The sequence below is a fragment of the Tachysurus fulvidraco genome, chromosome 3, assembly GCF_022655615.1.
Source record: "Tachysurus fulvidraco isolate hzauxx_2018 chromosome 3, HZAU_PFXX_2.0, whole genome shotgun sequence".
NCBI classification, from domain to species: Eukaryota; Metazoa; Chordata; class Actinopteri; order Siluriformes; family Bagridae; genus Tachysurus; species Tachysurus fulvidraco.
The window spans coordinates 28,290,001-28,303,177 of NC_062520.1; the positions used below are offsets into that span (position 1 = coordinate 28,290,001).

Below are 13,177 nucleotides of genomic sequence, written 5' to 3' on the forward strand. Positions count from 1 at the left end.
GTATTATAAAACTCAAGGGTGCGATTCATTTTGAGCACAACTTTACATACATTATTTTTATACACAAACTATATTGTTCGAGTGTAAATAAAAAAATATAGATTTTAATCATGTTTTTCAAACCTCTGAAGACATTAAGCAGTGGCATCAGGATGTCATTGAGGTTATTGAGGTAGTAGCAGATATTACAGTAAGTTTTAAAGCTCTAGGTGTTACACTGAGGGTTTGTCTGAGTCATTTGTGTTCTGTCTGAAGTACTGGCTGCATTCTCTTGTGTGTGTGAGAGAGAGACCTTGTGTTTCTGGCTTCTGTCATGGACACAATCTTCCTCTCATTGTCCTTGATCTTCTCTAACTCGTCTGTGTGTCTGTGTGTCTGTGTGTGTGTGCTCAAGAAGCAGAAATATTTTTCTGGAGGTTGTTTGTACTGGTACATAAAATTTACCAGCATAAGACATGTCACACATCTGAAAACCACTGTGTATAAGACCCACACACACACACACACACACACACACACACACACACACACACACACACACACACACACACACACACACACACACACACACACTCACTCACTCACTCACTGAATCTCAAATACAGAACTGTGCATGCAGGGACTCTGGGATGTTTATCCCATCCTCCGTAGTGGTACAGAACTGACCTTAAATTTTGTGGAATTTCTTAGAGAGCTGTAAGTTGCTTTGTTTCCTGAGTTGATTAGTTCCCTCCTGGTTATTTATAGTGTAGATGAGTGCTAGATGCTGGTGTTTTCTTCACTGAACATAGACTGAGATCTAGGGTTAGCCAATAAAAGAGGTGACACTAAGTAATTGATGAAGGGTGAACATCAGATCCAGTCAGTTTACAGTCTCACGGTTTGATTTACAGCTCCATAAATAAATGAGATAAATGAGAGGAGATTTTAATTACAGCACCTTCAAGCTCTTTACTTCTTTAAGGTCTGTTAGTCGACCTCATGTGAGAGAGTAATATGCTGTTGTTAAAGTATCTTTCTTAGGGTACGTTACACTTGCTCTGCTCTCTCTCTCTCTCTCTCTCTCTCTCTCTCTCTCTCTCTCTCTCTCTCTCTCTCTCTCTCTCTCAAACCCTTTTCTTAATTATGATGTTTGATGTGAACATTAACTGAAGCTCTGCATATGATTGGCTGATTGAATAATTGCATGAATGAGCAGATGTACAGATGTTCCTATTAAAATGGACAATGAGGGTGTAGATAAATATACTGTATACACACAGTATGATATGATTTGTCTGTGTGTGTGTGTGTGTGTGTGTGTGTGTGTGTGTGTGTGTGTGTGTGTGTGTGTGTGTGTACGTGTCTGAAAGAAAGATCCTGTTAGGTGATTAATGGTGACCTCATCTATTGGACACTCCAAGGCTGATTCAGCAGGGTCACTGATAACACTCTCTCTCTCTCTCTCTCTCTCTCTCTCTCTCTCTCTCTCTGTGCAATGGCAGTGTCATGTTACACCCAGGAAGTTATTTGTGATGCTGTGTGTAAATGTGTTAATATGAAAGTAAATGTAGATATTATACAATAACACCTGAATGATCATACTTTGGGGGCGGGGCTTCAGGATAAAGACTCTGTGTGTGTTTGGGGGGGGGGCACTAATGAGATTTAATGAGCTAAAGTATTTAGAACATTAATCTGAGCCACGCACACAGTCAGGATGGAGGCTATGATAGTGAAGTCTCTTCTTGCTCCCTTTAGGAAGTTTACTAGCTGTGTGACTGAAACACTGCAGAAAGACAACCTGGGGTCTGAAGGTAAAAGATCAAAGCTGATGGATCAGAACCCAGTTGTGCTACAAGCTTACCAGGCCAAAAAGGAGAAAGACAGGTGTGTGTTTCTAATGGGTTTGTGTTGATTCAGCAGAATGTTTGCTTCATTGGACATATGTGTGTGTGTTTGTATGTGTGTCTGTGTGTCTGTGTGTGTGTGTGTGTGTGTGTGTGTGTGTGTGTGTGTGTGTGTGTGTGTGTGTGTGTGTGTGTGTGTGTGTGAGCAGAAGGCTCAGGGAGGTTAGGAACATGGAGAAGAACGCAATGAGAGCAGCAATGAGAGCTCATTTCAGGAGGAAGTATCAGCTCCCTACAGTAAGTGTTTAGATAACTCCTCTGAGTCTGAACACTAACTGAATGTTAACAAATTAATAATTTGTTTTCTCTTTATTTTTTTTTTACTCAGAATACTGAAGACTCGAGGTGGGTACGAGCCGCAGGCGGAACAGCGATGATCTCCAGTCACCTGAACAAAATGGTACAGTCTAAAACTCCAGAGAAGGAACGGTCTGGATTACTGAGTGTGTTTGAGAGCCTGAGCTTTAGTACTAGACACACAGCATGCAGCTCAACATAGTTATGTGTTATGGTAATGTAGTCATGTAACAGTCATGAAGTCATGTGGCACGGTCATGTAGTCTTGTGGTATGGACATTTAGTCACATAGTCGTGTGGTACGGTCATGTAGTCGTGCGGTACCGTCATGTAGTCGTATGGTACGGTCATGTAGTCGTGTGGTACGGTCATGTAGTTATGTAGTCATGTGCTACAGTCATGTAATCATGTGGTACGGTCATGTAGTCACGTAGCCGTGTGGTACGGTCATGTAGCTGTGTGGTACGGTCGTGTGGTACGGTCATATAGTCATGTTGACGTGTGGCACGGTCATGTTATAGACATGTAGTCATGTGGTACGGCCATATAGTCATGTAGCCATGTGGTAAGGTCATGTAGTCATGTGGTACGGTCTTGTGGTACGGTCATGTAGTCATGTGGTACGGTCATGTTATGGCCATGTAGTCATGTAGTATGGTCGTGTAGTCACGTAGTCGTGTGGTATGGTCATGTAGTCGTGTGGTACGGTCATGTAGTCATGTGGTACGGTCATGTGGTATGGTCATGTAGTCATGTGGTATGGTCATGTAGAGTCGTGTGGTACGGTCATGTTATGGTGATGTAGTCATGTGGTACAGTTGTTCTGTAATGTTTTTTATTTGTTAAATTGTTTTGTTTTTGTTTAACTTTTTGTTTGTTGTCATAAAAAGGTTGTGGTGTTTTTTGTTACATTTTTTCTTGATGTAATACTTTATGAAGGTGTGGTGTGATTTCAGCTCTATTGTACTCTGTGTGTTATATTGTGTTTTTGCTCTGTATTGTGTTTTTGCTCTGCATTGTGTTTTTGCTCTGCATTGTGTTTTTGCTCTGTATTGTGTTTTTGCTCTGCATTGTGTTTTTGCTCTGTATTGTGTTTTTGCTCTGCATTGTGTTTTTGCTCTGTATTGTGTTTTTGCTCTGCATTGTGTTTTTGCTCTGTATTGTGTTTTTGCTCTGCATTGTGTTTTTGCTCTGCATTGTGTTTTTGCTCTGCATTGTGTTTTTGCTCTGTATTGTGTTTTTGCTCTGCATTGTTGCTCTTCTGCTGATTTTATAGCACTTTCCCCCCCGAGTGTGAACTATAAAAAAGCTGTTTGCTGGCTGTAGATTGTAATCCTAATTCAATATTTTGTAAATATTACATCTTAAATGATTTTATTTTTTGTCTTCAGTAATTGGGCTAATAAAAGTTCTAAGAAAAGTGATGACATACTTCTGTGAATTATTACATTTGCAGGTAGCAGTAAAATAAAGTGAAATTCATACAGCAGGTCTGTGTCATTTTTCAATCATCTGATTAAAGGAGTCCAGTCTTTACTCTCAGTCCTCAGGCCATGGAGGAAGGCAGACGTTCAGGAAGCACTCATGGTTTCACCATCATTTCACCAATCATACAGCATGGCCAATCATACAGCTGTGTCATGGCCACTATTAGAAAAAACAAACTGTGATTGTCTAAAACACCCCCTTATTTTTCTAGTAGATTTACATCAGTGTGTGTGTGTGTGTGTGTGTGTTTGTGTGTGTTTGGAAATGCATGGTCGTGTGTTCTTTTCTTGAACTTTGACCTTTACTGCCATAAATCCTGCATTGTGTCCTGGAGAGTCAGAGCAGGAGGGATGGAGGGAGGCGTGATAAACAAATAGAGGGGTGTTATTTTTAGGGTTTAGCATGGACCGTTTGTGGCACTGAGAGAGACGAAGAGACGGAGAGAGCATGATCACCTCCTCTGTTCGCTCAGTGGTGAGGAACAAAGCCCTGAGGGCCTCTGGGCCTGGAGATGGATGGATGAAGGGAGAGGCTGATGGGACGGTGGACAGATGGATGACTGGTGGGACAGGGCAGAGAGACGGAAGGAGAGAGGGATGCAGTGGACGAGTGAGGAGTTTTAATGAGATTCCACACACGGGCCGTAATGGCTGGATCAACCTTTTGCACTTTTGGAGGAATGGAACGTTCAGCCACCTTCACAAACACATGGAGCTAAACTTCAACACACTCGGCCCCATCTACAGGTACACACACACACACACACACACACACACACACACACCACACTCCACTTACAAAACACACATTACTCAGTGTACAGGTACACACATACAACACCCACAACTCAGTGTACCATTACACACACAACACACAAACACACACAACACACACTCCACTCAGTGTACAGGAGTAGACACACAGCACACACTCCACTCAGTGTATAGGAGTAGACACACAGCACACACTCCACTCAGTGTACAGGAGTAGACACACAGCACACACTCCACTCAGTGTATAGGAGTAAACACACAACACACACTACACTCAGTGTACAGGAGTAAACACACAACACACACTACACTCAGTGTACAGGGGTAAACACACAACACACACTACACTCAGTGTACAGGAGTAAACACACAACACACACTACACTCAGTGTACAGGAGTAAACACACAACACACACTACACTCAGTGTACAGGAGTAAACACACAACACACACTACACTCAGTGTACAGGAGTAAACACACAACACACACTACACTCAGTGTATAGGAGTAGACACACAACACACACTACACTCAGTGTATAGGAGTAAACACACAACACACACTACACTCAGTGTACAGGAGTAACACAACACACACTACACTCAGTGTATAGGAGTAAACACACAACACACACTACACTCAGTGTATAGGAGTAAACACACAACACACACTACACTCAGTGTACAGGAGTAAACACACAACACACACTACACTCAGTGTACAGGAGTAAACACACAACACACACTACACTCAGTGTATAGGAGTAAACACACAACACACACTACACTCAGTGTATAGGAGTAGACATACAACACACTCCACTTAGTGTAAATGAGTAGACACACAACACACTCCACTCAGTGTACAGGTGTTCACACACAACACTCACACACACAACATACCCTACTCAGTGTACAGGTGTACACTCACAAGACACACACACAACACACACACAAACAACACACTCCACTCAGTGTACAGGTGTACACACACTCCACTCAGGGTACAGGTATACACACAGAACACACACAACACGCTCCATGGAATGTACAGGTGTACACACACAACACACTCCACTCAGTGTAGAGGATCACACACAACACACTCCACTCAGTGTACAGGTGCACATACAACACACACTCCACTCAGTGTACAGGTGCACACACAACACACACTCCATTCAGTGTACAGGTGCACACACAAAACACACTCTACTCAGTGTACAGGTGCACACACAACACACACTCCACTCAGTGCACAGGTGCACACAGAACACACACTCCATTCAGTGTACAGGTGCACACACAAAACACACTCTACTCAGTGTACAGGTGCACACAAAAAACACACTCTACTCAGTGTACAGGTGCACACACAACACACACTCCACTCAGTGCACAGGTGCACACACAACACACACTCCACTCAGTGTACAGGTACACACACTCCACTCAGTGTACAGGTACACACACTCCACTCAGTGTACAGGTGCACACACAAAACACACTCTACTCAGTGTACAGGTGCACACACTCCACTCAGTGTACAGGTACACACACTCCACTCAGTGTACAGGTGCACACACAAAACACACTCTACTCAGTGTACAGGTGCACACACAACACACACTCCACTCAGTGCACAGGTACACACACTCCACTCAGTGTACAGGTGCACACACGACACACACTCCACTCAGTGCACAGGTACACACACTCCACTCAGTGTACAGGTACACACACTCCACTCAGTGTACAGGTACACACAACACACACTCCACTCAGTGCACAGGTACCACACTCCATTCAGTGTACAGGTACAATACACAAACAACACACATTCTACTCAGTGTACAGGTACACACACCACACACTCCACTCAGTTTAAAGGATCACACATAACACACACTCTAAGTGTACTGGTACACACAACACACACTCCACTCAGTGTACAGGTACACACAACACACACTCCACTCAGTGTACAGGTACACACAACACACACTCCACTCAGTGTACAGGTACACAGAACACACGCTCCACTCAGTGTACAGGTGTACACACACAACGCACACTCTTCTCAGTGTACAGGTGTACAGGTGTACACACACAACACACTCCATTCAGTGTACAGGTGCACACATAGAACACATACAACACACATTCCACTCAGCGTACAAGTATACACACAACCAGAGGTGGCAAAAGTATACACATGCTTTACTCAAGTAGAAGTACAGATACTCATTTTTTAAAAGACTCCAGTAAAAGTAGAAGTAGTGACTACACTCTTTTACTCAAGTTAAAGTAAAGAAGTATGGGCTCTGACATGTACTTAAGTAAAAAGTCGCCGATACTACTACCTGTTTAGTGTCATGCTGGTAACTGGATGTCATGTTATTTATATATATATATATATATATATATATATATATATATATATATATATATATCTATATATATATATTTGTGTGTGTGTGTGTGTGTGTGTGTGTGTGTGTGTGTGTGTGTGTGTGTGTGTGTGTGTGTGCTGATGAATATTTGTGTTCATCAGCCACAAGAGTGTTATGAAAGGCAGTTCACTGATGTAGGTGAGGTAGGGTGGAGTCAGTGTTCACATTCATCCCAAAGGTGTTCAGTAGGGATGAGATCAGAAAACAACCACATATAGCAGGAAAGGTCAGGTGACCCAATACTTTTGGAAATGTATACCAAGTGTATCACCAAGGCCATATCCCAAACTGTAGGGAGATTCCAGCTCTGTCCTTGTAAACAACTCAAAATTATTGTGATGTTTTACAAATGACAAAATTAATGTTAATTAGGTTAAGCACTTCGTGTTTTTTTGGGTTGACACCAGGGGCGGTTCTAGGATTTCATCTTTAGGGGGTTTAGCCATCAGTGAGAATTTAAAACAAGAAGAGTTTTATATTATATATTATATGACAACTCTGGTAATAAGAATAGTGAAATTTCACTGCTTTTGGTTGCCGTCTTTGCGTCTTTCCGCCGATTAACGTTATAGATAAACGCCTCCAGCCCTGACTGCGCGTGCACGCTGCGCGTACCTGTGCTTTTCCGTTCAAATAAAGGAGACAGCTGAAGACGCACTTTGGAAAGACTACAACACACGCGTGTAAAAGCAAAGTAAAAAAAATCGCTCTTGGATCAAACTGATAATTTTCTTTCCCATCGACGACATGTCCTGCATTTTAACGTCATTTTTATTGTTTATTTATGAAAGTAAAAATGATCCTTATAGTTTTAAGGTGGCTGAGATTACAGACAGGGGGCTGAAGCCACCCTAAAAAAGGGCTAGAACCGCCCCTGGTGACACAATTCGCAACGCATTCGCCAGGAATCCTTTATGACGCCGATTATTACAAACATCTCCGTCATCTATGGCCATGTGTGTTCAGCAATGTCCTCGTTGTTAGTTATTTTAACATCGGTGACTCCCTCTGAATGAACATGAGCCATTCCTTTTGTAGGCGCTGCTCATTGTTAGCTCCGCTATCCTTAGTCTATGTCTGATAGCCAGTAAATAATACAGTACACCAGTCACATGGGGAAAAAGCCGCACAATGATAGGATGATGGGCTGGAAACAGCTCAATGAGAAGGAATAATACTAAAAGTAACGAGTCTGTTTTAAAAATGTAAGAAGTAAAAAGTACAGATATTTGTGTAAAAATGTAATGAGTAAAAGTAAAAAGTTGTCCGAAAAATAAATAGTGGAGTAAAGTACTGATACCAGAAAAATTTACTTAAGTAAAGTAACGAAGTATTTTTACTCCGTTACTTTCCAAATCTGCACACAACACACTCTCCACTCAGTGTACAGGTACACACACAATGCACACACAATACACTCCATTCAGTATACAGGTACAAACACAACACACACAACACACACTCCACTCAGTGTACAGCATCACAAACAACACACACATCACACATTCCACTGAGTGTACAGGTGTACACACACAAAAACACACTCCGCTCAGTGTACAGGTACACACACAACACACACTCCACTCAGCGTACAAGTATGCACACAAAACAGACACACAACACACATTCCACTCAGCGTACAGGTGCACACACTACAGACACTTAACACACTCAACTATAAAAAGACTGACAAACACAATGCACACAACACACTCCACTCAATTTACAGTTACACACAAACACACAACACTCAGTGTATGTGTACACACACAACACACACACTCCACTGTAAAAAGAGGCTGCAGTGTCTCTGGACAAAGAGGGTTAAGGGTCGTGACCTTCTGATCAACAGCCAGAGCCTTAAGCACTTCAAAGTAAAACCATCAGGTTACCAGACTGTACTGCAATAGGGATGTGGTCGCCTGGTGGATAAGGTGCTGAGCTACTGATCGGAGGTTTGTGAGTTGGGATCTTCAATTTTTCACTAAATTGAACTACATTGATATTTTTAACCAAAAACATTTACAGAAACAAACACAAACTTTGTTTGTTTGTATATTTTTGTATAAAGCTTTCGAAGTCACAGGTGAGTCTGGACTGATACAAAACTGACACACAACTGTCTGTCTGTCTGTCTGTCTGTCTGTCTGTCTGTCTGTCTGTCTGTCTCTCAGGCAGTACCTGGGCTCTCAGTGTAGTGTGAACATTTTGTTCCCGGTTGATATCGCTGAACTCTTCCACTCTGAGGGACCGAATCCACGCCGTATGACACTGCAGCCGTGGGACACACACAGAGAGACACGCAAACACAGCAAAGGGGTCTTTCTCAAGTGGGTGTAATGATGTGTTTGTGTATTAATGTGTTTGTGTGTATGATTTGTGTGTGTTTAATAATGTGTTTGTGTATTGGTGTATGTTATGATGTTTGTGTATTGGTGTGTTTGTGAGCGCAGAAATGGTATTGAGTGGCGCTCTGATCGGTTGTTGTTGAACCGCGAGGTGATGTTGAGTTCAGCTGTACGCCGTTTCTTGCCATTGCTAAACGAGGTGGCACAGGATTTTTCTCGTGTCCTGCAGCGTAAAGTCCACGCTGAGGGAAAGAGAGAGAAGGACGCACACATATTGACCTTCGACCCCAGCCCTGAGCTTTTCCGCTTTGCTCTAGAAGGTTGGTGTATGTGCCAGGCTTGTTGTAAGTGTTTATTACTACAAACTACACAGTGAATTGTACACAGACTTTACCGTTATTTACAATGTCTCTGTGTCTGTCTGTCTGTCTGTCTGTCTGTCTGTCTGTCTGTCTGTCTGTAGCAAGTTGTCATGTTCTTTATGGTGAGCGTATTGGGCTGTTTTCGTCTGAGCCGTCTCAGGAGTCTGAGCGATTTATTTGGGCAGTGGAGCAGATGTTGAACACAACTTCTCCCCTCCTCTATGTGCCCCGCTCACTGCTCCGCTTCCACAGACCCCTGTGGACACAACATGTAACTGCATGGGACCACATCTTCAGCCATGGTGTGTGAACATTCTCTCATAGTGCAGTACACACACAAGCAATGTGAAACAATCACTTATAAGAAAAAGATGTGTGTGTGTGTGTGTGTGTGTGTGTGTGTGTGTGTGTGTGTGTGTGTGTGTGTGTGTGTGTGTGTGTGTGTGTGTGTATAGCTGAGGAAAGGATCCAGCATGTGTATGAACGTCTTCAGGCTCGAGGGGGCAGTGTGGAGGGACCAGCAGAGAGCTCACAGTTCCCCGGAGTGCTGAGGCTGCTGATGGAGAGAGGAGAACTTCCTCTAGAGCTCATCAGGGCTAACATCACTGAACTGATGGCAGGAGGAGTCGATACAGTGAGTGGCACACAAGCAGGAATCAATACATTGTGAATCAAAATCAATACATTATGTCTCTGTCTCAATCTTTCCTGTCTGTCTGTCAGACGGCGGTTCCTCTACAATTTGCATTGTTTGAGTTGGCACGTAACCCTGATGTTCAGGAGCGTGTGCGTGCCCAGGTGCAGTCGTCATGGTTACGGGCAGAGGGGAATCCTCAGAAGGCTTTGCAGGGGGCACCGCTGCTCAAGGGTACAGTGAAGGAGACACTCAGGTAACACACCATCACCGCTATCATCACCATCATGAACTTCAACATCATCTATGTTCATCATCACTGTCGTCATTATCACCACACCATAATCAGTAGTCGTGTGTGTGTGTGTGTGTGTGTGTGTGTGTGTGTATGTAGGCTGTACCCGGTGGGGATCACAGTACAGAGATATCCAGTCAGAGACATTGTGCTACAGAATTATCACATACCTGCTGGGGTGAGATTTTCTAAAAAGAATGTCCTGTTTTAGAGTGTGTGTCCTTAGAAAACCTACAGTGCATTCTTGGTATTTTGTGGTGTGTTGAGGACATATTTCTCTGCAGACTCTGGTACAAGTGTGTCTGTACCCTCTGGGGCGGAGTCAAGACGTATTTCAGGACCCTCTAATCTTTGACCCTAGTCGTTGGGCTGTAGCTGAGGCAGGAGAGGGGCGTGGCAGAAATGTCACAAAGGAGACAGGCTCTGGTGCAGGGTTTCGGTCCCTGGCATTCGGCTTCGGGGCGAGGCAGTGTGTGGGGCGGAGAATCGCTGAAAACGAGATGCAGCTCGTTCTTCTGCATGTAAGTGTAACTGGTGTAAAGATCATAGGAAGGTTTGGAAAGAAGAGAAATGAAGTTAGCAGTGTGGGCTAACATTTAATAAAGGTGTGTGTGTGTGTGTGTGTGTGTGTGTGTGTGTGTGTGTGTGTGTGTGTGTGTGTGTGTGTGTGTGTGTGTTTTACAGATTCTGAAGAATTTCCGTTTAAGTGTTTCATCCAAAGAGGAGCTCAGCACCAAATACACACTGATCCTCCAACCGGAGTCTCCACCTATGATCACCTTCTCCACACTCACACACTGATCACCTCATAACTGTTCACTCACTCCTCAGTCAGTCAGGACAGTTAATGAGTTCATAATCAAAACCTTTCTCTCTTCCTGATTCACCTGCTGTGTGGTGTCTTCTCTGTGTTTATTAGTTACACACACACACACACACCTGTACACATCGATACACACACACCTGTACACATCGATACACACACCTGTACACATCGATACACACACCTGTACACATCGACACACACACCTGTACACATCGATACACACACCTGTACACATCGATACACACACCTGTACACATCGACACACACACCTGTACACATCGATACACACACCTGTACACATCGACACACACACACCTGTACACATCGAAACACACCTGTACACATCGATACACACACACCTGTACACATCGATACACACACACCTGTACACATCGACACACACACCTGTACACATCGACACACACACCTGTACACATCGATACACACACACCTGTACACATCGACACACACACCTGTACACATCGGCACACACACCTGTACACATCGATACACACACACCTGTACACATCGATACACACACCTGTACACATCGATACACACACCTGTACACATCGACACACACACCTGTACACATCGATACACACACCTGTACACATCGACACACACACCTGTACACATCGATCCACACACCTGTACACATCGATACACACACCTGTACACATCGATACACACACCTGTACACATCGATACACACACCTGTACACATCGATCCACACACCTGTACACATCGATACACACACCTGTACACATCGATCCACACACACCTGTACACATCGACACACACACCTGTACACATCGATCCACACACACCTGTACACATCGACACACACACCTGTACACATCGATCCACACACCTGTACACATCGATACACACACACCTGTACACATCGATCCACACACCTGTACACATCGATACACACACACCTGTACACATCGATACACACACCTGTACACATCGATCCACACACCTGTACACATCGATACACACACACCTGTACACATCGATACACACACCTGTACACATCGATACACACACCTGTACACATCGATACACACACACACATCGATACAAGCACACACCTGTACACACTAATACACACAAACACACACCTGTACACATTGATACACACACACACACACACACACACACACACACACACACACACACATAACAGTTCCTGTTACAATGTGTAAACTGTATCAGACATGATCTTCATAATTAAACAAAAGTGAAAATCTCTCATTGTGTCTGTGTCAGAGAAAGGGGGTGGAGTTTGTGGGTTTGTGTGTTTTTACAGTGGAACATACAGTGTTGGCATTTAAACCTAACACATGCTAGTGATCATGAACAAGAAGGTACACGCCCACTGTACACCATAAACATCTAATTATTCTGATCTCAGCATGTAAACACAGCCAGTGTCCAGCAGATGGTGATAACATTCACTTCTCCAGGTGTGTGTGTGTGTGTGTGTGTGTGTGTGTGTGTGTGTGTGTGTGTGTGTGTGTGTGTCTCCAAGCTTTAAGCCACATCTCACCTGGGAGCCGATCTCAGTATCTAAAGCGACGCTGTCTGAGGTGGGAATCTTTTTCTTTTCTTTTCCTATTTATGATTTCTAATAGTGAAAAGTTCTACAAATAATTGCAAATATATTTGGATGTGGTAGCCTAGTGGTTAAGGTGCTGGACTACTGACTGGAAGGTCCTGAGTTCGACTCCCAGGTCCTCCAAGCTGTCACTGCTGGTTAACCCTGACTTAACCCTCAATTGCTTAGTTGTATAAATTGAAA

The 13,177-nt window shown here is 43.6% G+C and overlaps 3 protein-coding genes across 6 annotated transcripts in view; all 3 read left to right on the forward strand.

The window, feature by feature from the left end:
* The first annotated feature begins 1,297 nt into the window (after positions 1 to 1,297).
* Positions 1,298 to 3,260, forward strand: LOC113648082 (complexin-3-like). Its single transcript, XM_027155129.2, has 3 exons — positions 1,298 to 1,869; positions 2,039 to 2,126; positions 2,218 to 3,260. Exons 1-3 carry the CDS (start codon positions 1,700 to 1,702, stop codon positions 2,386 to 2,388), a joined length of 429 nt encoding a protein of 142 aa, XP_027010930.1. The 5' UTR covers positions 1,298 to 1,699; the 3' UTR covers positions 2,389 to 3,260.
* Positions 3,261 to 4,067: 807 nt separating this feature from the next.
* LOC113647799 (cytochrome P450 11B, mitochondrial) lies at positions 4,068 to 11,566 on the forward strand. Of its 2 annotated transcripts, none has more exons than XM_047811230.1 (9): positions 4,068 to 4,420; positions 9,076 to 9,231; positions 9,355 to 9,593; positions 9,713 to 9,913; positions 10,067 to 10,245; positions 10,335 to 10,501; positions 10,640 to 10,718; positions 10,825 to 11,061; positions 11,225 to 11,566. In XM_047811230.1, the coding sequence occupies exons 1-9, from the start codon at positions 4,122 to 4,124 to the stop codon at positions 11,339 to 11,341; spliced, it is 1,674 nt and encodes a 557-aa protein (XP_047667186.1). In that variant the 5' UTR covers positions 4,068 to 4,121; the 3' UTR covers positions 11,342 to 11,566. The 2 variants fall into 2 exon arrangements, with proteins under 2 accessions (XP_047667186.1, XP_027010543.2); XM_027154742.2 differs by having other exon boundaries at positions 4,069 to 4,420; positions 9,355 to 9,569.
* Positions 11,567 to 12,817: 1,251 nt separating this feature from the next.
* pklr (pyruvate kinase L/R) overlaps positions 12,818 to 13,177 on the forward strand; it is a 6,949-nt gene continuing 6,589 nt past the window's right edge. Inside the window, exon 1 of one of the 3 annotated variants that reach the window (XM_047811231.1) lies at positions 12,818 to 12,965. The gene's annotated coding sequence lies outside the window, so the exon portion shown is untranslated. Of the gene's footprint in view, positions 12,966 to 13,048 lie in introns of those variants that run through there. The other 2 variants (XM_027154755.2, XM_047811232.1) reach the window with 2 other exon arrangements.

Coding starts and splice junctions, on each gene's coding strand:
- LOC113648082 (XM_027155129.2), top strand. CDS start 1,700: ATGGAGGCTATGATAGTGAAGTCTCTTCTTGCTCCCTTTAGGAAGTTT. Junction 1,870..2,038: donor GCCAAAAAGGAGAAAGACAG/GTGTGTGTTTCT, acceptor GTGTGTGAGCAG/AAGGCTCAGGGAGGTTAGGA. Junction 2,127..2,217: donor GGAAGTATCAGCTCCCTACA/GTAAGTGTTTAG, acceptor TTTTTTACTCAG/AATACTGAAGACTCGAGGTG.
- LOC113647799 (XM_047811230.1), top strand. CDS start 4,122: ATGATCACCTCCTCTGTTCGCTCAGTGGTGAGGAACAAAGCCCTGAGG. Junction 9,914..10,066: donor GGACCACATCTTCAGCCATG/GTGTGTGAACAT, acceptor GTGTGTGTATAG/CTGAGGAAAGGATCCAGCAT. Junction 10,719..10,824: donor ATTATCACATACCTGCTGGG/GTGAGATTTTCT, acceptor ATTTCTCTGCAG/ACTCTGGTACAAGTGTGTCT.